The sequence below is a fragment of the Rana temporaria genome, chromosome 8 (genome assembly GCF_905171775.1).
Source record: "Rana temporaria chromosome 8, aRanTem1.1, whole genome shotgun sequence".
In the NCBI taxonomy this organism is placed as follows: Eukaryota; Metazoa; Chordata; class Amphibia; order Anura; family Ranidae; genus Rana; species Rana temporaria.
Window position 1 is genome coordinate 39,779,960 of NC_053496.1, and position 27,411 is coordinate 39,807,370.

The window sequence follows — 27,411 nt, forward strand, 5'->3', positions numbered from 1 at the left end:
TTGTTTCAAAAATCAAAGTATTTATTGATCCTGGCTTCGTCCAAAGTATGGCATTATATCAAAGGCAAAACAATACTGCAAAGGAGTGAGGAAAATGTGGAGTCCTGAACAAACAACTAGATCTAGACCATTGCGGCATGGTATTGTAAATGAAATCAGAATATTGTAATTGATTGAGCTTTCGATGTTTGAACATTACTGTCACTGTGCAAGTTAGTGGTCCTTTTACACTTTTAAAGTGGACCTATCAGTAACTTTACAGTTCTGCATGACCAAATTCCTGACATGCCACACTAATACAGCAACAGTATGATTTTCCATAAAGCCTCCATCATTAAAACAACCATCCTTGAACTTTTCTTAAGCTGAGATGATGTCATCCGTTTGCTGCAGGCAGGAGGAAACCTTTCCTCAGTCTCCTCTCCCCCATTGATCAGACTGCAACATTGTAACAAGTCATAAGGTGGGTCGATCTTTATATTTGTGGACACAGCTAAGAACTGCACAGGTACCAGGATTTCCATGATTGTGCCGTCACTGAGCAAGCATCTTAGTCCAGGAAGGTGACCCTGGATGATCCCTAAACAAAGATGGAGCCGTCCTTCTGGAAAGAAAAGCAAATGAAGGCATCGTCAGGAGGAGTACTGTGTTGTCTGTGAGAGGCAATAAATACCTGCAAGTGCTTCACTAACATAATACTTAGCATTTACATAACACAAAAATTATAGCTGATGATAATACAATTTGAAATACAATTTCATCAAGATCACAAACGATTTTCTCATTAAAAAAACAGGAATAGAAGTGATGTTGTTGCTCTGAACTAGACATGTGCATTAGTTTTCGTTAGAATGCATTTTCGTCCGAAAATCTGTTTTTTTCGTTATCGTTTGTTACGAAAGTGCAAGAAACGAAAACCGAAAGATCCAACATAAAAAATGCTTTATTTTCGTTTTCGTTGCGGTAAAAATTCGATATAGAGAGATTCGGCATTATAGGGAAAAGATTCGACATCATAGAGAAAAGATTCGACATTATAGAGAAAAGATTCGACACTATAGAAATAATAGATTCGACATTACAGAGAATAGATTTAGATTTATGAGAAAATAGATTCGACATTATAGAGAATAGATTCGACATTATTACTAGTCATACAACATTAGAATTCTTGTAGGCGGAATATTCGAACGGAAATGTACGATTCGACGTAAAGATTCGACGTTCCGGCGAATATTCTTTTGACCATTCGACAGAAACCAAGTATTATTGGATTTTCGGACGAAAGCTATTCCCCAACGAAAAACTAAATAAATCAAAACGATTTTCGGGAGTAACTAAATAAATTTATTTTCAAAACGAAAACGAAGAAACGAAACAAAATATTCCAGTCTGCACATGTCTACTCTGAACAACCAATCAAGTTTTATGTTTTACAAAGGCATCGAATTGGTTGCCAACAGTCCCATTTTTGCAATGATCAGTAAACAGGAAACAATGGGAAGAAAAGACTTGGGACAAAGCAGAACACAGCAGAGAAATTGACCTTAATAGAAGGGACCAGGTCACCTGCAAGTACTAATTACAGGCGGCCTGGAGGTCTGTTCCAGCCCAAGCTGCCTGCGGGATTAACCCATTGCTGTCACATCAGTCTGAAGGTTGAGTCACTGAACCTTTCCTGTAGGCAGTTTTCTTGAATCTTTGTAACGTCTCACAGTCTAAACTTTTATTAAAGCTGAAGCTTAATCTTATATTTCCTTCTTTCCCCTTCATCAACATGCTAATGGCATTTTTAAACAAACATTTCTGTTTTCATGACATACCGTTTATGTCAGTGGTCATCAACCCTGTCCTCAGGGCCCACTAACAGGCCAGGTTTGCAAGATAACTGAACTACTTTACAGGTGATATCATTTGCTGCTCAGTGATTGCAGCATTCTAGTCTGCATCTGCCCAAGGTTAGGGTGACCAGACGTCCCCGGTTTCCCGGAGTGAGGACACTGTCCCTGGACCAAATCTGGACAGGGGCTGGGGCAATTTCAAAGACAGTCAGTGCAGAATTATTAAAAAAAAAATCTGATTTACACCCCCCGCTTCTACTAGCTCAGGGGGGGTCTATTGTTTTCCATTATCTGTGCCCCTTTCTGATGATGCTGGTCGAAGCGGAGGGAATATTTCTTCAGTTTCGGGTGCATGCCCATCCAGCTCCGCTTGCATTTCCTTCTGCCTTGGCTCAAGTCTCGGCCAGCCACCTGCCTGCTTATCTTCTTGTCTTCCCTGGCTGAGTGATCTTCCTCCGCTCCCCACCCAGTAGTAGCCGGGGGCCCGGAGAGTTAGGCCCCTTTCACACGGGGAAGAGCAGTAATGATCTTCCCCGTGAACCTCCGCTTGCTCAGCGGGGATCGCTCCGTTGATCCCCACTAAGCCGTCGGATGACAGGGCGGTCCCGCACACTGTGCAGGGACCGCCCTGTCTTTTCTCCGCTCTCCCCTATGGGGGGATTGGATGAACACGGACCGTCGGTCCGTGTTGACCCGATCCGCCAGACGGATGGAAAAGTAGGTTTTTCCTCTGTCACACTTTGGCGGCTCGGAGCGGGTCAGATGTCAGCGGGCATGTCACCACTGACATCCGCGGCTCCATAGAGGAGCACGGAATGCCCGAATGGGCCGCCCATGTGAAAGAGCCCTTAAGCCTCGTACACACGATCAGTCCATCCAATGAGAACGGTCTGAAGGACCGTTGTCATCGGTTAACCGAAGAAGCTAACTGACCACACACCATTGGTTAAATAACCGATCGTGTCAGAACGCGGTGACGTAAAACACAACGACGTGCTAAAAAAAATTTAGTTCAATGCTTCCAAGCATGCGTCGACTTGATTCTGAGCATGCCTGGATTTTTAACCGATGGTCGTGCCTACTAACGATCGGTTTTGACCTATCAGTTAGGAATCCATCAGTTAAATTTAAAGCAAGTTTGCTTTTTTTTTAACCAATGGTTAAATAACCGATGGCGCCCACACACGATCGGTTTTGACCGATGAAAGCGGTCCATCAGACCGTTGTCCTCTGGTTAACCTATCGTGTGTACGAGGCCTAAGACTTGACAGGCTATGAGGTGGGCGGCGATGGACAGAGAGTCACTGATTGCCACCATTACTAATAAAAAAACAATATGTCCCCGGATTTCATTTAAAAAATCTGGTCACCTTACCCAAGGTAATACATAAAATCTGGCCTGTTAGTGGGCCCTGAGGACAAGGTTGATGACCACTGGTTTATGTCATCACTAGACTCCTGTGCTTTTCTATGCAATGCTGGCAAATCATGTCTGATCAGAGGGGCCAGCAGGGTGCTGTACATAACTTCCCGAAAACATCACAGCACCCTGCCCCAGTGCACCCCTCAAGAGCCCTCAGACACAATGTAAGTTGGCTGGTTCTTGGAAGGAATTATGTAAATATCAAAATGCCTTGATGGGGTGGGTGTTCCTAGACAAGCTATATTAGCATGCAGACCACCTTGTGTAACGCACATGTGATGCTGACCCTCCAAGATTAAAAGAACTAAAATCCAATAAATGAAAAGTTAGGCCAGGTAAAGTTGGGCTTGGATGGAAACAAGACCAGGAAACAAGGTGGGCCCTATCTGACTGGCTGCAGCTTCTAATACACATTGTGAGAATCTCACAGTGTGCAGTGAAATCAATGTAAGCCATTTTAGTACAGGAGATGAGTCTATATCAGCATCTCTGGCGCCATGAATCGTACAACTTGGGTATGCAAAATGTCATTGATTTTCGAAGAAGACACTGGAAAAACCAGACAGCAAAAACATGTATTTGGGTAAGGCAGCCCAATTATTTGAAATGGACAACCCATGCATCAAAACACAGGGTTTAACAGAGTTGCAATTTTTTTTTTGCATGCACCAGAGTGCGTATACCCTGCAGGGTGGTCCATTTCCAGCTACTCTACTTGTCCATTCCAGACCATTTCACCTAAACTCCTCTACTTGGTACACCAATGCACATCTTCTAATCTGACAGCTTCCAATAAGTATGCCCTTGCAGACCCCCCACCTGACCACCTCTAGTAGGTACACTATTCCAGACCCCCCACCTGACCACCTCTAGAAGGTATCCCATTCCAACCCTCCAACCTGACCACCACCAGTAAGTACAACATTGCAGACCCTCTAACCTGACTGTCTTCTGTAGGTTTGCCAGTATAGACCTTCAAATCTGAACATCTCCAGTATGTACCTTGCTCCAGACCCTCCAACTTGACCACCTCCTGCAGTTACCGCATTCCAGACCCTCCAACCTGACTACCTCCAGTAGTTTTGCCACTCCAGGTCTTCCAACCTGACTACCTCCAGTAGGTACCCCATTCCAGACCCTCCAACCTGACCACCTCCAGTAGTTATGCCACTCCAGATCTTCCAACCTGACCACCTCCAGTAGGAACCCAAATCCAAACCCTTCAACCTGACCACCTCCAGTAGGTACCCCATTCCAGACCCTCCAACCTGACCACCTCCAGTAGGTACCCCATTCCAGACCCTCCAACCTGACCACCTCCAGTAGTTATGCCACTCCAGATCTTCCAACCTGACCACCTCCAGTAGGAACCCAATTCCAAACCCTTCAACCTGACCACCTCCCGTAGGAACCCCATTCCAAACCCTCCAACCTGACCACCTCCAGTAGGAACCCAATTCCAAACCCTCCAACCTGACCACCTCCTGCAGGTACCCCATTCCAGACCCTCCAACCTGACCACCTCCAGTAGTTATGCCACTCTAGATCTTCCAACCTGACCACCTCCAGTAGGAACCCAATTCCAAACCCTCCAACCTGACCACCTCCAGTAGGTACCCCATTCCAGACCCTCCAACCTGACCACCTCCAGTAGTTATGCCACTCCAGATCTTCCCACCTGACCACCTCCAGTAGGAACCCAATTCCAAACCCTCCAACCTGACCACCTCCAGTAGGTACCCCATTCCAGACCCTCCAACCTGACCACCTCCAGTAGGTACCCCATTCCAGACCCTCCAACCTGACCATCTCTAGTTGGTATGCCAATCCAGACCCTCAAATCTGACCACGTCCAGCAGGCATACCATTCTGGACCTTCCAACCTGACCTTCAGGAGGCACATCACACTCTACACCTGCACATTTTTCCTCCTTTCTGACTCTACTAACCTGAGCTTAGTCATTGAAGCCTTGTGAAAGGCTTTCCTAAATTTCAGATAAATGTATTTAGAAAAAAAGAGTGATGATCTAAAACGGTGTTCTCCAAACTGCGGCCCCCTTACCTGCCTTTATCTGACACCAATGATTTAGCGCTATTCTTCTCATTTATATCAACAATGGGGCACTATTCCTCCCATTAAAACTCATGAAAGGGTGTTGATACCAGGACATTTTTCACTCCCACTGGCCACAATCTGACCCCCCTAAAGACTGAAGGGCAGTAAACTGGCTCTTTGCTTAGAACATTCCAAGACCCCTGATCTAAAATAATGATACCACACAAAGTGCTGTGTGTTGTGGTAAAGCATACAAGACATTGGTGTCAGCATGATAGGTCAATCTCTTTTTTTCTTGTTCTTCTTCTTCCTTAGATTTTTATTGGTGTCAGCATAATAGGTCAATCTCTTTTTTTATTTTTTTTTCTGCTTCTTCTTCTTCTTCTTAAGATTTTGATCTGTAAATATGATGTGCAGCCTAAAAGACTAATGAGGGAGCTCGGAGGCAAGGCGATCAACAACTTTTCTGGCAAAGTCTAGATTTACACGTACTGTAAACCAATCTGAACAGTAAAGATATATAGCCAGATTCAGAGAGGTTTACGCCGGCGTATCAGTAGATACGCCGTCGTAACTCTGAATCTGCGCCGTCGTACATTTAAGTGTATTCTCAAATTGAGATACACTTAAATGTAGCTAAGATACGACAGCCTGCGCTGTTGTGTCTTAGCTGTCTAGTTCCGCCGGCCGCTAGGGTCGTGAACGCTGATTTACACCTAGAATGCGTAAATCAGCGAGATACGCCTATTCACGAACGTACACTTGCCCGTCGCAGTAAAGATACGCCGTTTACGTATGGCGTTTTCAGGCGTAAAGTTATTCCGCCAAAAAGCTGGCCTAGCCAATGTTAAGTATGGACGTCGTTCCCCCGTCGAATTTTGAAAATTTTACGTTGTTTGCGTAAGTCGTCCGTGAATGGGGCTGGACGTAATTTACGTTCACGTTGAAACCAATAAGTCCTTGCGGCATACTTTGGAGCAATGCACACTGGGATATGTCCACGGACGGCGCATGCGCCGTTCGTGAAAAACGTCAATCACGTTGGGCCATGATTCATTAACATAAAACACGCCCCCCTGTTCCTCATTTAAATTAGGCGCGCTTAGGCTGGCACATTTACGCTACGCCACCATAACTTAGGAACGCAAGTGCCTCTCTAACTTACGGCGGCGTAGCGTAAATACAATACGCTACGCCGGCTGAAACATGCGCCGCCCTACGTGAATCCAGCTATTAGATTACTCCAGTCCTGGGATTCTCTTTATTTTTTCTGATTTAAACCACCTGGCAGTATAACAGACTCTTTGTAATGCCGCATGCACACGACCGTTTTTCGGGTTGTAAAAAATTACGTTTTTTTTATGTCATTAAAAACGATTGTGTGTGGGCTTCAGAGCATTTTTCACGATGTAAAAAATGGGCATTAAGAATTTAGAACATGCTCTAATTTTTCACGTCGTTTTTAACATCGTAAAAAATGGTCGTGTGTGGGCTTTAACGACGTGAAAAAAACGCGAGTTATGAGATGGGAGCACTCGTTCTGGTAAAACTAACTTTGTAATGGAGTAAGCACATTCTTCAGTTTTACCGTGATTTGGCCCGAGATTTAAGAGACATCTGTGCAGGGTTCAATGTAAATCGCGGCCCGAAATCGCAAAGAGTAGTACAGGAACTACTTTTTGAAATCGGTGCAGCGCCGCAGATTTCAAAAAGTAGGTTTTTCCTCCGTCACACTTTGGCGGGTCGGATGTCTACGCTGACATCCGCGGTGGAGGATCACGGAGCGCCCGTACAGGTCCGCAAAAAAAACTGACAGGCGGACCTGTATTTTCACCGCCGCTTCCGGGTATGTCTTCTGCGGGACTGGGTGTTCCTAATTGATTGACAGGCTTCCGACCGTCGCATACTGCGCGTCACGAGTTGCCGAAAGAAGCCGAACGTCGATGCGCAGGTGCCGTATAGAGCTGACTCGCAGTCCGGCTTCTTTCGGCAACTCGTGACGCGCTGTATGCGACGGTCGGAAGCCTGTCAATCAATTTGGAACACCCAGTCCCGCAGAAGACATACCCGGAAGCGGCAGTGAAAATAAAAAAAAAACAGCCGATTGTCATTAGGACAACTCGGCTAAATGTAATGTTAAAACATTTTTTTTGGGTGAACCCCCGCTTTAAGTCTGAGCACTTTACATGACAGAAGGGGTAACAATATTATTATTTCCGCCTGTGTAAGCTCTAAAACTAGCTGATTCCAGATATTTTGTGACGTGGCGGGGGAGCGCTGTGAAGGTGAGTATAAGGTGGTCAGGCTTTAAAGAGAGGGCAAGGTGACAGGGTCTCTTTAATGTTCAAAGTGGATCTCCTTTACTTAAATTACACACAAATAACTGCTTTTCCTGATTTTTTTTTTTTTTCCACAAACATTAGAAAATATTCAGAATATTCTAAAGACACTGTAAGCGATTTCCTGTTAAAAACCGAAGATGCATTATAATAAAAAAAAGCACTTTGGCCAATTTCCTCCTATGACAGCTTGGGATGCATCTGATATCCTGAGTATCACAAATGGCGCCGCCCAGACTCTTCGTCTTCCAGCTGAGGATCGTTCCTCACCCTAAATCCTCCCCATTAGGATCATTAGGCAAAATGATACAATAATCCGCTTCTAAAGAAAGACTTTTTATCCATTTGTGTCATTTCTGAATGGGTGGATGTGAAGAATGAGAGATGGTCCTGTGTAGTAAAATGTTCTAAAACGTCCTCTACAATGAGATCAGGCGGGCTCCGTCCCTTTCCAAGGGTTGTTTACAAAGCAATTGTTGGCCAATCAGAAACGGCTATTAAAGTGGATGTACAAAGAAACTCCAAGGCAGATAGAATAGATACAAATTTAATTTGTATTCGTTAATACATCAAAAATGTTTTTTTTTTAATGATGGCAAACACTGTAAGTACCTACATACAGTGCCGATCCTGACTTCCCTGGGGCCCCAAGCAAAATTACATCTCACATTAAAGTTGAGAAGCGTGTACCTTGACATCTTAACATCGCGGAAATTACATCTTACATTAAAGTGAGAGGCGGGGGTGTGCTGACTTCTCAACTGGCTGGCTGCATGGGAGAAGAGGTAAGAGGCGGGGTGAGGGGCTGAAAATTACTTCTCACCAAGTGGGGCCTCTAGTAATTTGGGGGGCCCTCTGCAGCTTTGCGGGGCCCTAAGCGGCTTGCATAGTGAGCCTATAGGGTGGATCGGCCCTGCCTACATATGACCTGCTATCAGCCATTTGGAGTTCCTACACAGCAGGGCAGGAGTGTGAGAGGAAGAAGCAGCACAAGGAGCCAATCAGTTCATGCGCTGACAAGGCACATGCCGATAGGAGGAGAGAGCAGAGTGTTGGTGAGATCAGCTCATCACTGTGCTGTTTCTGTGTTCACAGTCTAGCCACAAGCTGGGGGCTGGTCCGGTGATCTGACGATATGGTTCCCGGCTATCGAGATGGTTCCTGTAAGGATTGCGCAGGCGCAATCCTTGCCGACAGAAATTACCAAACCTCCAGGGCGACGTGGAATTTGAGGTAAGTGGCCAGTCGGCCTTGCTTCACTCGGAAGTAGGGTTGCCACCTCATCCCTTTAAAACCGAACACATTAATTACACAGGTTCTCTGGCTGATTAAGGTGCTAATTAAACTCACTTGGTCCCTTATCGACATTAAATTAGCCCCAGAACCTGTGTAATTACTATGTGTTCGGGTTTAAAGGGATGAGGTGGCAACCCTACGACGGCTCACTCGGCCTTTTGGCTCTTTTTTTAACATCCTCCAATCCACGGGGATGTAAGGAATGAGCCTGGATGCCGGCCGAGGTTCGGAGATTTCCGTCGGCAAGGATTGCGCCTGCGCAGTCCTTACAGGCACCATCTCGATAGGGGAACCATACCGACAAGTCACCGGGACAACCTGGGTTCACAGGAAGTGGATTGAATGATGCTGGCCATCAGGCTGAGGACATCTAATGGCAGAAAAAAGTACTGCGGGGGGTAATCTTTGGATTGAGGGGAAAGCTGGCTTTGTGGTTTTTATGTTTTAGATGGCTATTCATTTTTTTTTTTTTTTGCTGGAGTTATAACTTATTTCATTTGCTCCCCTTTGGTCTGTTCCGTATACAGCGAAAAGATTTTTGTTATATCGGTTCAAAAAGTGCAAACGAAATTACACCTGCTCATGCTGCCAGAAATGCAGTGAGCTGATACCTTCCAGCAGAAAGCTGACAATGAATGAACACTCAGCGCAGTTACCCTCTAAATCACCAATGTGTACAGTGACGGCACTGACCCTGATTCATCAAGGTACAATAGCATTGAAGGCCCCCTGGCCTCTCAGACTTTACTGTTGTGTGACATTGAATGCCCTACGTGGGATTTAAAGTGGTAGTAAACCACAAAAGAAAAAAAAATCTTCCCCCCTGCAAGTTAATGTCATAATGTGCTAGTATGCACATACTAGCGCATTATGAAAGACTTATGGCTGCGGCACAGCTCTCTAAATGGACGGCATGTGAGAGAGCGCAGTGCGCATGCGCCAGTGACATCACCTGCGCTGCTTAATTAAATATCTCCTAAACTGTACACGTGGTATAACGGCACTAAAAATAGCGGCGCTATACCGTCGGAATTGCCGCGGGATTCGGCCGCTAGCGGTGCGGTATTAACCCTTTATCGGCCGCTAGCAGGGGTTAATACCGCACCGCTAGCGGCCGAATCCCTCTGCATTGCGGGCGGTATCCCATTGTTTTAAATGGGAAGGAGCGGTGAAGGAGCGGTATGCCTACCACTCCTCTCACTGCTTCAAAGATGCTGCTTGCAGGAGATTTTTTTCTCTCTCCTGCCAGCGCATCGCCTCGGGCTTTCACATTGAGAAGGCTGGGCAGGAGTTTTTCAGGCGGCATTTAGGCGCTATTTTTAGCGTTGTACCGCCTGAAAAACTCCCCAGTGTGAAAGGGGTCTTACTGATAATTGCGCGGTCGTGCGGCGCTGTACCCAAATAAAATGTATGTCCTTTTTTTCTCACAAATGGAGCTTTCTTTTGGCGGTATTTGATCACCTCTGCGCGCTTTATTTTGTTTGCGCTATAAACAAAGAACGACCCAAAAACAAAACAATATTTTTTATATTCTGCTATAAAACACATCCAATACATAAAAAAAACATTCTTCATCAATTTCGGCCAATATGTATTCTGCCACATATTTTTGGTTAAAAAAAAATCCCAATAAGCGGATATTGATTGGTTTGCGCAAAAGTTATAACTTCTACGAACTATGGTATGTTTAAGAAAAATAAATAAAAAATAAAATAAATAAAAATAAATATGTTATATATTCCTGCTCTGTGTAATAGTTTTGCAAAGAGAAGCCCTGATTCGCCTCTTCTCGGGTCCCCTGCCAGTGCTGTGGGCTCCTCCCCCCTTGCTGAGTGCCTGAGCTGCTTGCTATGGGGGCACCTCGTGTGTGCTCGCTCCTAAACCCTGCTCTGTGTGTCCACTGACACACAGGGCTGGACTGGGACAGAAATTTGGCCCTGGACTTCATCCAGACTGGCCCACTTTGACAGGTCTCTCCCATGGCGGCCGGACAACTCCCGCACCCCCCCCCCCAGCCACCCAAGCCCCCTCTCATCCTTCACTAGCCACTAGCCGTTCTACTTTATTAGAGTAGAAGGGCTGGTACTGGTACTCTTATAGGCAGTACCAGTGGGGAAGCTAGACATTATTTCACCCGGGGCAAAGAATCAGTTCAGTCCTTCTCCTTATGGGACAAGATTAGGCAGAAGTGAGAAACTCCCAGGCCATAGCTGTTGAGTCAGCTGCCTGTCCCCTCCCCCCATGCTCCTCTGTCGTCCCCCCTGCTTCTTTGTTCCCCCCAGGTAAGCGCTGCGGGGAGGGAGAGACAGAGGAGCGGAGGGGGGCGGCAGGCTGCTGTCACTGAAGCCGGCCCACTGAGCCATCGGCCCACCGGGAAATTCCCTGTAGTCCCAATGGCCAGTCCATCCCTGCTGACACACACAACAGGGCTCAGCCTGCCCCCTGCTTCCTCCTCACTGGCTGTGATTGACAGCAGCAAGAGCCAATGGCTTCATCCAATGAGAAGGGAGAGAGCCAGGAGAACAGATGCTCTTGTGTATATTGCTGGATCGAGATGGGGTTCAGGTAAGTAAAAGGGGAGGGGGGCTGGGGGGGGTGAGTTGCACACAGAATAAACTAAAAAAAAAAAACCTTAGCCTTTAGAACAGGGGATCTCAAATGGTGGCCATCCAGCTGCTTGCAGAACTACAAGTACCATCATGCCTCTGCGAGTCAAGCCAGTTTGAGACCCCTGCAAGTTAGAACCACTTAAGGACCGCCTCCTGCACATTTACGTCGGCAGAATGGCACGGCTGGGCACATGCACATACAGGTACATCCTGTGCTAGTACCCAGTCGCGGGCGCAGCTTCCCCGTTCTTCACTGTGGCGGCGTCATCGATACACAATCGATGATGTCACACCTACAGCCACACCCCCCTACAGTTGTAAACACACATGAGGTCACACATAACCCCATCAGCGCCCCCTTGTGGTTAACTCCCAAACTGCAATTGTCATTTTCACAGTAAACAATGCATTTTAAATGCATTTTTTGCTGTGAAAAGGACAATGGTCCCAAAAATGTGTCAAAAGTGTCCGCCATAATGTCGCAGTCACGAAAAAAAAACACTGATCGCCGCCATTAGTAGTAAAAAAATTTTTTTTTATAAAAATGCAAATAAAACTATCCCCTATTTTGTAAACGCTATAAATTTTGCGCAAACCAACCGATAAACGCTTATTGTGATTTTTTTTTACCAAAAATAGGTAGAAGAATACGTATCGGCCTAAACTGAGGGGAAATTTATTATAGCAAAAAGTTAAAAATATTGAATTTTTTTCAAAATTGTCGCTCTATTTTTGTTTATAGCGCAAAAAATAAAAACCGCGGAGGTGATCAAATACCACCAAAAGAAAGCTCTATTTGTGGGAAAAAAAGGACGCCAATTTTGTTTGGGAGCCACGTCGCACGACCGCGCAATTGTCTGTTTAAGCGACGCAGTGCCGAATTGCAAATCCTGGCCTGGTCCTTTAGCTGCATTTTGGTCCGGGTCTTAAGTGGTTAAGCTGCATCATATTAAAATGTTGTACCTGGGTTTATGTTCATCATAAGTGGATGGTTACTATAAACATTATGTGGGTGCGTGTAGAAACCCCGATCAGTCATCACTTCCCTGTGATAAGCTCAAGCAAACCTTTAGGGCCTATTCACACTTGTGCGTTGTGGCAACACTCGCATTAACGTCAGTTGCCATAACACATGATGATGCAGCCGGTCTATGTGCAATACGTCACAATGCCAATCACTGGTAATGGAATCCTAATGCACTATACAGACAACACAATGCACATTCCATACATTATGATCTGGTGCATTACTTAAAAAAAAAAGTTTGGCATGCATTTTTAAATGGTGACGTGTACCATAACGCATGTTAACGCACTGCAATAGATCGCTTAAAAGCGAAGTCCAGCATTTTATTTTTATTTTTTTAAGAATCCTACTTACCTAGGTGGATGCAGCATCTGTCCTCCGCCCGCTCGAACACTGAGAACTGAGCAATCAATCGCTAATCTCTGCTCTGCACCCCCCCCCCCCACCCCCACGCTCACTGGAACGCTGGGCTGTGTAAGGCTGCATTCACATCTAGCCGGACGAAATCGCGGCGTTTTGTCGCCGCAAATCGCGCTAAAAATGGCGGCGTTTTGTACCGCGATTTGCGGCGACAAAACGCCGGTATTGTCCGCCTAGATGTGCCCCAAGATGACCCCCTCTATGGAGATGATTCCCATCTCCTAGCCGAACGCTCGAAGACGCCTGAAAAAGAGGTCCGGGACCTTTTTTCACGCGGCAGGCGACAGGCGTCCGGCGTGGAGATGTGAACCATCTCCATAGAGGGACATCTGTTTTCAGCCCTCTGGCGGCAGCGGCGTAGCGCTACAGGCGTAAAAACGCCTAGGTGTGAATGCAGCCTAAGGGGTGAGAGCGCTGGCTCAGGCTCTCAGTGGATTGGTGAGAGGCAGAGGCGGAGGCAGGTGCCAGTCCAGGGTTGTGGGCAGATCCTGTCCATATTGACGCGATCTTGCCCCAGCTTAGACTGGCTTTGTGACGTCAGCCGACAGCAGACTTCAGCCCGTTGTCTGCTGAAAACTTTGTTCTGCTGTATGAGCTTTGGCTGTAGTTCTCCTTTAAATGTAAATGGGATTTAATGGTTTGGTAGCCATCAATTCCCTTCTGAAGATGCTGTCTGGTTGGTACACTTGCCAACTTGGCCACCAGTAAGGTTTGAGTCACCAACCTGCCTATCTGTAAAGTCATATTGAAGTCAGACATCTTTATTCGTATGCTTGATCCAGCCAGGAAAAATGATCAGAATTACAAATAACAATGGCAGTAGGGTGACCATATTTCTAAAACTACCATTCAGGGACACCCTCCCTTCCTAAAAGTCAGTTTGTGCTGTAACGAATCGCAGCACAGTGATTGGACACGAGAGGCGGGATTTATGATTTCTCCAATCACAAGCAGGGGGGCGGGATTGTGCTCCTCCAGGCATTTCCGGCCAGGACAAGTACTGTCAGTGAGTAAAGCGGTGATGTGACGGCCTTTTTAGGGGGCATCAGATTGGCCCGGGGAGGGGGGGTGTGTGTCAGTTTCATTCTGGGACACTGTATTGTCCTGGAATAAATGTGCCCGGGACAGACCTGCAAAATGCGGGACTGTCCCGGGCAATCGGGGACACGTGGTCACCCTAAATGGCAGCCACTGAGAGAATGGCCCTGGTACTGGTATTTTTACTGGCTTCTTGCGGACTCCAGACCCCAACTAAAGCAGAGACATTCTCTAACAATGGCTACTGGGCAGTACACCATTGTAGCCATTATTGTGATAATCCATGAAAAACTAAAATATCAGTTAGTGTGGAGCTGAGACAGTAAGGAATTAAAGCGATATTAAATCCAATAACAAATATTTATTATATTGAAGTTTACCAATGCTTAGATGTGGTGGCTGCATTGGTTTTCTTTTTTTTCCTTGGCTTTCTTTCCTTTGTTTTCATCTGGTGATCCGGACAGTAAGGCTACTTTCACACTGGGGCATTGCGCCGCCGGTGGTAAAATGCCGCTATTTTTACTGGCACTTCACAGTAGTTTTTGTGGCACTATTCGGCCGCTAGCGGGACACTTTTAACCCCCCCGTTTTTGAGCATCCTGCCAGTGAGAGGAGCCGATCTTTCAGGGCACTATGCAGGCGCTATTTTTAGCTCAATAGCGCCTGCAAAGCGCCTCAGTGTGAAAGGAGCCTAATGGCGCGTACACATGATCGGAAATTCCGAAATGAAAACTGTGGATTTTTTCTCATGGAAAGTTGGCTCAAACTTGTGTTGCGTACACGCGGTCACACTAAAATCCGACCGTCAAGAACGCGGTGACGTAAAACACTACGACGAGCCAAGAGAATTAGGTTCTATGCTTCAGAGCATGCGTCAAATTGTTTCCGAGCATGCGTGGTGTTTATTCCATCGGAAAAGCATACAGATGATCGGAATTTCCGGTCAAATTTTTTTCCAACGGAAAAATTGAGAACATGTACTCTATCTAATTCCGTCGGAAAAAGTCAGACGGGGCATACACATGGACGGAATATCCAATGAAAAGCTCCCGTCTGACTTTTTTCGTCGGGAATTTCGCTCGTGTGTACAAGCAGCTCCCAGCAGGAGTCTGGTGCGTCGCCATTCACCTTTTCAGATCCGATTTCAGCCTGAATTTTAGGTTGAATTCGGACCTGAAAAGGACCAAAAGAAGCACAGGTCTCCCATGCAAATCACACCGGTGCCGCTGCGGGGATGTGTGTACCGGCTGAAATGGGGCCCAATGACACCCAATGATGGGGCACTATTCCTCTTAATGGGACCAACAATGGGGCATTTCTCCCAATGAAATCAATGAAGGGGCGCAATTCCTCCCATTGGGACACAATTTTTCCCAATGACACCAACAATGGGGCCCTATTCCTCTCAATGGGACCAACAATGGGGCCCAATGACATCAACAATGGGGCACAATTCCCCCCATTGACACCAATGATGAGGCACAATTGCTTTCACTGAAACAAATGATGGGGCACTATTTTTTTTCTTCACTGACCTCAGGACCTTCTCTACTCCCAATTTCCACAGTCCGGCCCACCTAAAGTCTGAAAGACGGTAAGCTGGCCCTTTGTTTAGAAAGTTTGGAAAGTATTAAATTACTCTAGCCACTAGAATGCATTTACACGCATTTACGTAAAAAAATCGAAATTACACTTCTCTGGGAAGGAGATTTTGGGGCCTAAACGCTTGCATGTGAATGGGTACATTTGCTAACACGCAGCTATGCAGCCTCTAAGAGGATGAAAGAAGTGCGGAGGATGAGAATAACTGAATGAAATCTGTCTTTATATCGTATTCCCGCAACCCCCTGAAGAGTGGAGGATTTTGTGCGGTGAGCCAACCAGGCTTCATGGCATTGCACAGTACTGGTATGTTTTTAGGCACTGGGAGCTGGAGGAAAGGAGGCCTAGGCAGCCGAAAAGAGGGTGAAGGAACGGTACGAGGATCGGAGGATACTCTTTCATAGCCCACAAATCAGGCAGGGGCTGCTGTTAGAAATCATGGGACCAGTACAGCCTTTCCGGATAAGCCCCGCCCCCTCCAGCACTGACTTTACACACCTACGCCCCAGGAAATGAAAAAAAGGTCCCTCCTCTGCTCCCACCTCCTGGGCCCCTCTGTTGACATGATGGGGCCCAGGGAAATGTAATTTAAGTCCTGGTAAACAAGTAGGAGCGGGGGTGTGGTCTTGTAAAATCAATGTATTAATTTAGGCAGAAATTAACAATATAGCTGCCCGGGCCCCTCTCTCATTAAGGTTGCCAACTTTTCTTCAAGTCAAACCCGAACAATTTAGCTGCTCACAGCAATTTTATTTTTAAGGGGGAACTCTGTGGACTCTGGTGTAAAGGGGAACTCTGATGTAAAGGAGTTACTGCTCACCAAACCTCCAACCCACATCAGAGTTTCCAGCATTCCCCCTTAAATTAGGGTCCTTAAAGCCCCCTTTACATCAGAGTCCACAGGGCACCCCTTACCTTAGTGTACTCACTTACTTGGAGGCAGGAGAGAGAAGGGACGGAGACTTCAGTTACAGACATTGGATGGTGAGCTCACTCACCCGAGGATGAAGGCTCAGGCATCGATACCTTCCATCCACCATGTATCTGAGCTGAGTTGCTGAGCTTCAAACTTCCAGCCCACACATCCCTTTCCTGAGGCACAGAACATGGGGGATTGTGGGTGGGCAGACAGAGGGGTAGGGGTGGGAGGAGGAGGAGCAGATGAAGCCCTCTCTCCTGTCCGTGTATGGGGGTGGGGCCTGTGTGCTCACCTGTGCACTTGACATTTGTGGTACTTGATTACTTGGGGAGCCATAGTCCATTCAGATGGTTTGGAACCTGGAGACACAATTCAAAACCCGAACTGTCCGGGTGAATCCCGGACAGGTGGCAACCCTACCTCCCCTGTTTAGCTGATGAGGCCTGGGCCCAATACAACAAGACCAGTTGTGCCTTATTAGCTTCCCTGAACAGCAGTGTCTCCTTCTGTATGCGTAGTGTGGCAGGGGGTTGGAAATCACAAGACTGGACAGAGTTACAAATATTTTGTCAGGTAAAATACTTTCGATTTCGATTTTTGCCTATAAGACTCCGTTCACATCTAGGCGTACGGGGGTAACAATCGTGGTAAAATCTTGCGAATAGAATCGCGGGATGCCGTCGCCCAAAAGAAGCTCATGTACTAGCTCTTTTGGGCGACGGGCGTTGCAAGATTCTGTTTGCGTGTTTTTACCGCTATTGTCGCCCGAATCTTAGGAAAAATCGCCCTGCGTTTGGGGCGCTAAAGAAATCGACAGTCACCACTGTGAACGCAAGGGTGATTTTGCGCTACTGCGAATCGCTTGCAGAATCGCCGCGATTTGGAATGCGGAGGTGTGAACGGAGCCTAAAGGAAAATACCAGTATCGTGTCCAAACAGTAAACCAGCAAACACACAATGTAAGCACACTCAACACCGCACCCTCCACAGTCCAAAAAAAGAAAGTTGGTGCCATTCAGTGAAATCTTAGCACCGAGAACTTTATTGATCTGGACAAACAGACAAGGAGTCCTCCGCTTGGGACCTCCTCCTCTGATATGATCCACCCACGAGACTTGTAGAGGTCACCTATGATTTTGAACGTGCCACCTTCTCAGTGATTCTTAGAGCCCTTTCACACCAAAAACGCCTATAGCGGAGCGTTCAAATAGCGGTAAAACACTGCGATTTTACCACGTTTTACCGCGTTTTTACAGCGTTTTCAATTCATTTCAATGGAGAGGGGTGTTTTTGGAGCGTTTTAATAGCGCTATTTTTACCGCAAAAACGCAACAGTGTGAAAGGGCTCTAACACTGGGCGGAGTTCTTCTTTAACAATAACAGCAGGGGCCCATTGCAAGTAACCAGTCAGAAGTTGGCTTTTGTATCAGGTTCGAGCAGATTACACCATACATAGAGAGAGGCTTCGGACTCGCCATAAATGTACATCCGTGGCTTCTTCCTCTTTAAAAGATGGCTGCCACGGCCGCACCTATGGTAAAAGTGTTTTCCTATTTTCTACAAACTAAACAGCACTATTGGCTACAGGCTGCGGAGAAATGAAATTTGGCCATAAAGGTTACAATCTTTGTACAATGTGCAAGAGGCCTTAGACCCAAATACAGAGGATACAAGTCTACAAATACCTTGGTTAACGAGTAACGCGGTTAACTAGCGTTTTGAAAGATGAGAAACTTTTTTTAATTTTTTTATTCTGACTCAGGTTGCGAGTGTTGTCTCGCGAAACTAGCAGAATTCAAGCTAATGGGGTGTGCAGTACCGCATTTAGCCAGAGGTGCGGGGGCGCCGGTGACACTCGGAATGGTTCAGAGCCGTTCGGAAATACTCGGAAACACCTGGAAATACTCTGTTCCTGAGTGTTTCCAAGCCTTTCCGATGGTTCCCAAGTTCAGCCGAGCTGCCCCCAAGTATTTCCGAGGCTCTCTGGGAAGTCAATGCGGAACGAATTATCTTCGGTCCATTGACTTCTTTGGGGAAACTCGCTTTGATAGGCAAGTGCTTTGGATTACAAGCATTCTCCTGGAACGGATTATGCTCGTAATTCAAGGTTCCACTGTATTTACAGCTGAAATTTCATTTTGCCTTCCCTGGTCCTCCTTTCCCCTTAATCAACATGTAAATGAAATGTTTTAATAAAAATGTTCTGTTTTCATTACATATCATATTTTAGATCCTGTAATATCATCAATGGGTCTCTATGCAATGTAGGCAGATCATGGCTGGTTGGGGGGGCGGCAGGGTTCTGTATATAGATTTCTGAACACATCACAGAGCCCTGAAGAGCTCTCAGTCCTGATGTAAACTGTGGGTCAGCTCTTGGGAGGATTTATTTAAAGTGGATGTAAACCCCAAAAAAAATGTCACAATGTAGAGAATAAGATTTCCTATCATCTGTGCCCAGTCTTGCCACACAGAGTTAATCCAGCTCTGAGCAATCCTCTTTTAATGTTCAGTGAAAATTAACAGAATTCCAGATAAAAATTTGCCAAATTATAAAGTCTGTTTCTCTGTTCTTGCTTTGTGTTACAGGTTATTTACATATCCTGGTAATATACAATGAACTTGGGATCACCTCATATTATGATAAACATAACATAACATGATAAACATGTCCAAGCTCTAGATATGTAAATAACCTGTAACACAAAGCAAGAACAGAGAAACGGACTTTATAATTTGGCAAGTTTTTATCTGGAATTCTGTTAATTTTCACTGAACATTAAAAGAGGATTGCTCAGCGCTGGATTAACTCTGTGTGGCAAGACTGGGCACAGATGATAGGGAATCTTATACTCTACATTGTGACATCAAACAAATTTTTTTTATTTTTTTGGGTTTACATCCACTTTAAATCTAAAAATGCATTGATAGGTGCAGCAGGCATTCCTAGACCGGCAGTTTTTGCACAGCCTGGGTAACAGACTGGGGAGAAAAGTGCTAGATGATGCTGGATGTCCTCCAGCCAGAAAATAAGATGGGATCTGATTTAGTGCAGCTTCTAATGTACACTCTGAGAAATTCAGTGTGCAGTAGAATCAAAGTATGCGATATCAGTAGAGGGGAGGAGTCCATACAACTGTGCAAGACTGAAGGTAAGGAGGAGGTCAGCTTGATAAATTGCTTCACTATCTGATTGACGTTCAATTGCAAATCGGTCGGGGAAGATGGAAAACACTTGTGTTTGAAGGAAACGTAGTGGAAAACACCCTGTGCAATGACGGTATCTGTCACTGTATACAGTCACTGTGCAAACAACTGAAGAGCCCTCAGTATGAAACAAACAGACAAATGTTCCCTCCAATACACAGCTGAACCCAACTGTATTGTTTAGCAGGGGGCCACAAATGCAGTTGGAATCCATATATTTGAGTTTACCTAACAAAGGATTAGTAATCCAGTACAGCCAGTCTCGTGGCCCAGCCAGATCTAAGACCTCACTTTTCTCTATGGCAGTTAGGCAATACAGCCTGGTCCAGGACACGCCCCCTCGGGCCCCCTTCTGCAAGGTGTTGACTGTAAAGTGGAGGAGCAGCAGCACACAGTGCAAAGCAAACAGGGCCCTCCTTATCTTACAGAGCCATTCCTCATGGGATTTCATAAAGCTAAAGAGGGATCACTCATTGTTTTTTTATAAATACATAATACATAATTGAAATATATATATATATATATATATATATATATATATATATATATATATATATATATATATATATATATATATATATATATATATATATATATACTATATATTGTGTATTTATTGTCAAAAATTAAATGAACCCCTAACATTTTCTAATATCTCTTGGTGAAATAGTTTCTTCCTTCTTCTTGGTTCTCAGGTCTGCCCACCTGCTGTGCCCATTATAAGTGGTTCCCACATCCCTGCGCTGAGTTCCTGGGCCAATACACCTACTGTACCCATTATGAGGGGTTCCCGCCATCCCTATTCCAAGTTCCTGGACCAGTACACCTACTGTACCCATTATGAGGGGTTCCCACCATCCCTATTCCAAGTTCCTGGACCAGTACACCTACTGTACCCATTATGAGGGGTTCCCACCATCCCTATTCCAAGTTCCTGGACCAGTACATCTACTGTACCCATTATGAGGGGTTCCCACCATCCCTATGCCAAGTTCCTGGACCAGTATACCTACTGTACCCATTATGAGGGGTTCCCACCATCCCTATGCTAAGTTCCTGGACCAGTACACCTACTGTACCCATTATGAGGGGTTCCCACCATCCCTATGCTACGTTCCTGGACCAGTACACCTACTGTACCCATTATGAGGGGTTCCCGCCATCCCTATTCCAAGTTCCTGGACCAGTACACCTACTGTACCCATTATGAGGGGTTCCCGCCATCCCTGCACTAGGTTCCCAAGTGTGTACACCTGCTGTGCCCATTATTAAAGGATCCCACCATCCCTGCATGGAGTCCCTGGGGTTACACCCCTGCTGTGCCAATTAGAAGTTCCCACCATCCCTGTGCGAGTTCACAGGTCTGTACACCTGCTGTGCTCATTATGAGGGGTTCCCATCTGCACTGAGTCCCTGAGTCTAAACACCTGTTGTGTCCATTATGAGGGGTTACCATCATCCCTGTACTGAGTTCCCAGATCTGCACACCTGCTGTGCCCATTATGAGGGGCTCCCACCATCCCTGTGCGGAGTTCCCAGGTCTGTACACCTGCTGTACCCATTACGAGGGGTTCTCACCATCCCTGTGCTGAGTTCCAAGGTCTGTACACCTGCTATGCCCATTACGAGGGGTTCCCACCATCCCTGTGCTGAGTTCCTGTGTCTGCACCCCACCTGTGCCCATCATTAGGGGTTCCCACCATCCCTGCACCACCTCCATGTCTGCGCACAATAGGCTGCCTTGTCTGAATTTAAAGCTTTCAATGAGTTTCACATCAATAGTGAGGTCAGGCATAGTCCTCCCCCCTGTCATGAATTCAATAATACAGGCTACAGTTGTTTGACAGCCATCCCTTGCCACTGTGTCAAAGATGCTAGCGGAGTAAGTGATCTATTATGCAACATAGCTGCGTTTCAAGTGGAAATGCATGGCTGTGTAGTAGAAGCCAGGCACAGCTGAGAGGGGGGGGGGGGGGACGCTTTAGAATCCTGATTACCAGTCCCTCCCTCCAGCACGAGAACGGTTAAAGAGCAGAGCTAGCCTGCTGCGTACATACACCAGCCACTGTGCAGCGCCAGGGTTAACCCCTTCAGTAGTTGTTCTGCGCAATAAGGTAGAAGCCTTTACAAAAATTTGATGTTTGGGTTAACATCAAGTGGTACCTTTTGATCGATTTAGATTTTATATCTCTGCTCTGTTGGGAAATTAGAAAAATTCTTTCATAGGGGGTGAGCATTTTATATCCAACCCCCCAATGATGATATGAAAGACCGCACAAATCTCATAAATACCAGAAAACATTCCCCACTGTCATACATTGAGGCTGACTTACTGATGGAGTTCAGAATCTTCACATAATACATTGAGTAAAGATTCGCCACAATTATCCAATCACGTGAAAAGCAAATAAATATTTCATCTGCATGTGAATGTCTTCAAAACAAACGCAGCTACAAATTATTGGGTGAAGATTCTCAACTCCTTTAGTAAATCAAATAAATAATATTGTGTGCTGGTGCCTTATAATGTCATGCCTCCATCCCCTACTTGCATATACAAAGAACTAAAAACATTTTTCATGGGACTTTAAATGAGGCACAGCATTTGCATAAAAAAAGATTTATTAAGAAATAGATTAAAATATTTTACATAAATAAGAAAACATTTAAGAAAATCTTGAAATAAATCTTTTTTATGTAAATGTTGTTTAAAGCTCCATGAATTTTTTTTATAATCTTTTAGTAAATCATTCCCAAAGTCTCCTAGTTTCCACAACTACAAGAGGGTGACCATTGACCAGTGAGCACCCCATTTTTACAAGTGATTTGGTGTACCCCCATCTTGGAGGACCTGGGACTCCTTTGGGAAAAGGACCTCAACTCCTCTAGTAAATTATCCCCTGAAGTACACCTGGGTGGCAATGACTTGCATCCCCAAAGTCTCCTTGCTTCCACAAACAAGAACCAGAGGGTTCCCAGTAAGCACCTTCAAAATCAAAGCCCCATTTTTACAAGTGATTTGGTGTACCCCCATCTTGGAGGACCTGGGACTCCTTTGGTAAAGGACCTCAACTCCTCTAGTAAATTATCCCCAAATTCTCCTAGCTTCCACAAACAAGAACCAAAGGGTTCCTAGTGAGCACCTTCAAAATTAAAGCCCCATTTTTCCAGGTGCTTTGGTGTACCCCCATCTTGGAGGACCTGGGACTCCTTTGGTAAAGGACCTCAACTCCTCTAGTAAGTTATCCCCAAAGTCTCCTAGCTTCCACAAACAAGAACCAGAGGTTCCAAGTGAGCACCTTCAAAATTAAAGCCCCATTTTTACAAGTGATTTGGTGTACCCCCATCTTGGAGGGCCCAGGACTCTTTTCCTAAAGGACCTCGACTTCTCTAGTAAATCATCCCCAAAGTCTCCTAATTTCCACAAGCAAGTACCAGAGGGTTCCCAATAAGCACCTTCAATCAAAACCCCATTTTTACAAGTGATTTGGTGTACCCCCATCTTGGAGGACCTGGGACTCCTATAGTAAAGGTCTTCAACTCCTCTAGTAAATTATCCCCTGAAGTACACCTGGGTGGCAATGACTTGCATCCCCAAAGTCTCCTAGCTTCCACAAACAAGAACCAGAGGGTTCCCAGTAAGCACCTTCAAAATCAAAGCCCCATTTTTACAAGTGATTTAGTGTACCCCCATCTTGGAGGGCCCAGGACTCTTTTCGTAAAGGACCTCAACTCCTCTAGTAAATCATCCCCAAAGTCTCCTAGTTTCCACAAACAAGTACCAGAGGGTTCCCAATAAGCACCTTCAATCAAAGCCCCATTTTTACAAGTGATTTGGTGTACCCCCATCTTGGAGGACCTGGGACTCCTATAGTAAAGGTCTTCAACTCCTCTAGTAAATTATCCCCAAAGCCTCCTAGCTTCTACAAACAAGAACCAGAGGGTTCCATGTGAGCACCTTCAAAATCAAAGCCCCATTTTCCCAGGTGCCTTGGTGTACCCCCATGTTGGAGGGCCCAGGACTCTTTTCGTAAAGGTATAGTTAGCAAATAGTAAATCATCCCCAAATTCTCCTAGTACCAGAGGGTGACCAGTGAGCACCTCTACCCTAGGGTCGCCACCTCATCCCTTTAAACCCGAACACATATGAATTACACAGGTTCTGAGGCTAATTTAATGCAGGTAAGGCACCAAGTGAGTTTAATTACCACCTTAATCAGCCACAGAACCTGTGTAATTATTATGTGTTCAGGTTTAAAGGGATGAGGTGGCAACCGTACTCTACCCCTTCAAATCAAAACCCATTTTGTTACAAGTGATTTGCTGTATCCCCATCCTGGAGGACCTGGGACCAAACGCCCGTTTGCCACTTCATAAAAAATTTCAATGGCACAATGCCCCCCCCCCCCCCCCCCCATGGCAGAAAACAGATTTGTCTTAAAAGCCCTTTTTGCAAATTCTGGAGGAAAACAAAACATGATGGGTTAACACAACAGTGAAGCTAACGATTCTGACTCACAACAACATAAACAGGCTCGTTTTATGGCCACCGGAGAAAATAAAAACTGCAGCTGTTGTTCCTAGCAACCAACCAAAACCCCTGCCTTTTGGTTTTAGTGATGCAGGTTCAAAAAAAAATAACAGATCAAATCTGAATGGTTGCAAGGAACAATAGCGATGGCAGATTTTAACCCTTTAAATACAACTAAAATTACAAAGATAAAACAAAATACATTAAGAAGCAGATACCTGGCAAGAACGATGCAGAATGATGAATTTAGTAGTAAAATATATTTATAATTAAGCATTCATAGGTTCACTTACAGCTGCATGCCTTGCAAAAAAAGGAAAGGCACACTGCTTGAACTAAGTGCACAGTTTTCTCTTACTGAATAACACAAGAGATAAGATGAAGGGTCGTTGGAGGAAATGGGGGAGCCCCTAGAGTAAGAGGCGTCCTTCATTTTAGGGGATTAGTTTGTGTTTTTTTTTCTTTAAGGGGTGCTGTTAGTGGGGAATCACACAATCCTTTTCCTCTCCCCCTTGCACAGAATCTTTTTGAACGATCTCCTGAAGTCATGGTTGAAGATGGTGTAGATAACCGGGTTTAGGGAGCTGTTGCAATACCCAAACCAGAAGAAAAATTTGAAGAGTTTCTCAGGAACGGCGCAGCTCTTGTTGCAGATTGCAATGAGGGAGTAGGTGAAAAAGAATGGGAACCAGCACACTACAAATACTCCAATGACCACGGCTAGGACAAAGGTGAACCTTTTCTCCCTATTCTGCCTGCCCCTCCAACGGGAGGCTTTGGCGCTTCCATCATCATCTCTTGGAGGCAAGCTGTCCCCTGGTTTGATCTGGCTTAATTTGGTCTTCCCTTTGTTCCTGGATGACTTGTCTGACCTTTTCTTGGAGGAATACTGCTGTTTGTCTTCGGGATGATCGGAAGAGGAAGAGTCCTCCAGGTCCTCCACACCATTGGCCTCTGGCTCCCGACGATCGTCCCCTCCTGATCCCCCGGCTTTCTCCCCGTTGAGTTTCACTGGCAAGTCCTTGTCGGCGTAGCCATTGTGCCTCTTCTCGGCAGCTTCACCGTTGTTCCTTTTGTTGGGAGGGACCCTGGTTCTCTTTTTTGCTATCTGGTAGATCCTGATGTAGACCAGGATCATGATGACGCAAGGGGCAAAGAAGGAGCCGATGCAGGAGGAGATGATGTACCACTTCTCCTCATTGATCTTGCACTTTGGCTCTTCTATTTTGCCACTCTCCTTCTCGATGGTGATGAGCGGAGGGAAGGAAATCACAGCTGAGATCACCCACACAATGACAATGATGCATTTGATCCGGCGGGGGGTCCTCTTGAGGTTGTACTCGATGGCTTGGGTGATGGACCAGTAGCGGTCCAAACTGATGGCACACAGGTGCACGATGGAGGAGGTGCAAAAGAGAACATCCAAAGCCAAGTAAATCTCACACCACACCTTGCCAAAGTACCAGTAGCCCATCACCTCATTGGCCAAAGAGAAGGGCATGACCAGGGTGGCCACTAAAATGTCTGCTGAGGCCAGAGAGACCAAGAATAAGTTCTGTGGAGCTTTGAGAGCTCTGCTTGTAAACACTGCGATGACCACCAGGACATTGCCAAACACTGTGAAGAGCATGAGAATACCCACCAGGGATATGAGTGCCAATGTCACCTGCAGGGAGTATGGGGGTGACGCTTCCTCAGTATTAGTCTCATTGTTCAGGGTGCTGTTGGCACAGTCCCCCAGGCACTCCATGGCAGAGATGCCCCCCCTTGCCACTAGCGGGTTCTCAAAATTAATCATGAAATATCAATATGTCTTCCCCTGGGCTCAGCAGACCTGGGTGTGACATTGAACCAGGCACAGGCAAGAGTTCTTAGCAGCAGCCTGGGTTGGTCATGTCTACCTCCTCCTCTGCACACCAGCTCCCTGCTCCTACTACTCCACACAGGTGTGACACAGTGTTCCCTGCACCTCTCTCTCAGTCTTTGTTCTCCTCCCCCCACCTCTAGTTGTTGAGTAACGTAGTCCAGATTCTTACCTGCCTGGACATCTGGATGAGTTGCACAACATGCTTGTGGCATCAAGGGTTAAAGGAAGGTCTTAGGAAACATAATGGGTCACCTGAGGGAGATACTTTAATAGGAGTCATCTGGATCCCCAGCGTGATCACTCTAGTGTCTAGACAGACGATTCAAGTTATCTTGAAGTAGGTAGCGGCAAGTCTTGTGTGAGTGTGGAAGAGAATTCAAGTTCTGTGTACAGGTAGAGGTGTCAGGAAAAAAAAAATCTATGTTCCAGTAAAGTCTTGTGCCCAGGTGTTAGCTGGGTGTTGCTTTCTCAACAGAGCACCTAGATGCTGTCCTTGAATCAAGCTATACAATGCTTGGGTCCTGTATCTGCCCACAGCTCAGCAGTGCAATAGTTGGGTGCTGTCTCTGCTCAGCCTGGGAGCTGTCACAGCTTGTGATATATGATGGGTGGCTGGGTGCTGTCTTCAGTTGCAGCTAGCAAGAACTGGGTGCTGTCTCAGCTCGCTGTTGGATCAGGCATCGATCTAATGTGCTGTTTCGTCTTGATGTTGGTTTAGAACGCGGATCTTGGTGCTGTCTCTGCTTGAATTTGGTTTAGATCTCGGTGCTGTCTCTGCTTGAATTTGGTTTAGATCTCGGTGCTGTCTCTGCTTGAATTTGGTTTAGATCTCAGTGATGTCTCTGCTTGAATTTGGGTTAGATCTCGGTGCTGTCTCTGCTTGCATTTGGGTTAGATCTTGGTGCTGTCTCTGCTTGCATTTGGGTTAGATCTTGGTGCTGTCTCTGCTTGCATTTGGGTTAGATCTTGGCGCTGTCTCTGCTTGCATTTGGGTTAGATCTTGGTGCTGTCTCTGCTTGCATTTGGGTTAGATCTTGGTGCTGTCTCTGCTTGCATTTGGGTTAGATCTTGGTGCTGTCTCTGCTTGCATTTGGGTTAGATCTTGGTGCTGTCTCTGCTTGCATTTGGGTTAGAACACTGATCTTGGTGCTGTCTCTGCTTGCATTTGGGTTAGAACACTGATCTGGATGCTGTCTCTGCTTGCATTTGGGTTAGAACACTGATCTGGATGCTGTC

At 45.9% G+C, this 27,411-nt stretch overlaps 1 protein-coding gene across 3 annotated transcripts; it reads right to left on the minus strand.

Annotated features, from left to right (window-relative positions):
* ADRA2A (adrenoceptor alpha 2A) lies at nucleotides 1-27,411 on the minus strand. Of its 3 annotated transcripts, none has more exons than XR_005750792.1 (2): nucleotides 26,345-27,411; nucleotides 1-604 (listed from the first exon to the last, which is right to left on the minus strand). XR_005750792.1 is itself a non-coding variant. In XM_040361631.1 (2 exons), exon 1 carries the CDS (start codon nucleotides 26,104-26,106, stop codon nucleotides 24,796-24,798), a length of 1,311 nt encoding a protein of 436 aa, XP_040217565.1. In that variant the 5' UTR covers nucleotides 26,107-27,409; the 3' UTR covers nucleotides 1-604; nucleotides 24,602-24,795. The 3 variants fall into 3 exon arrangements, 2 of the variants coding, with proteins under 2 accessions (XP_040217565.1, XP_040217564.1); XM_040361631.1 differs by having other exon boundaries at nucleotides 24,602-27,409; XM_040361630.1 differs by having other exon boundaries at nucleotides 24,527-27,409.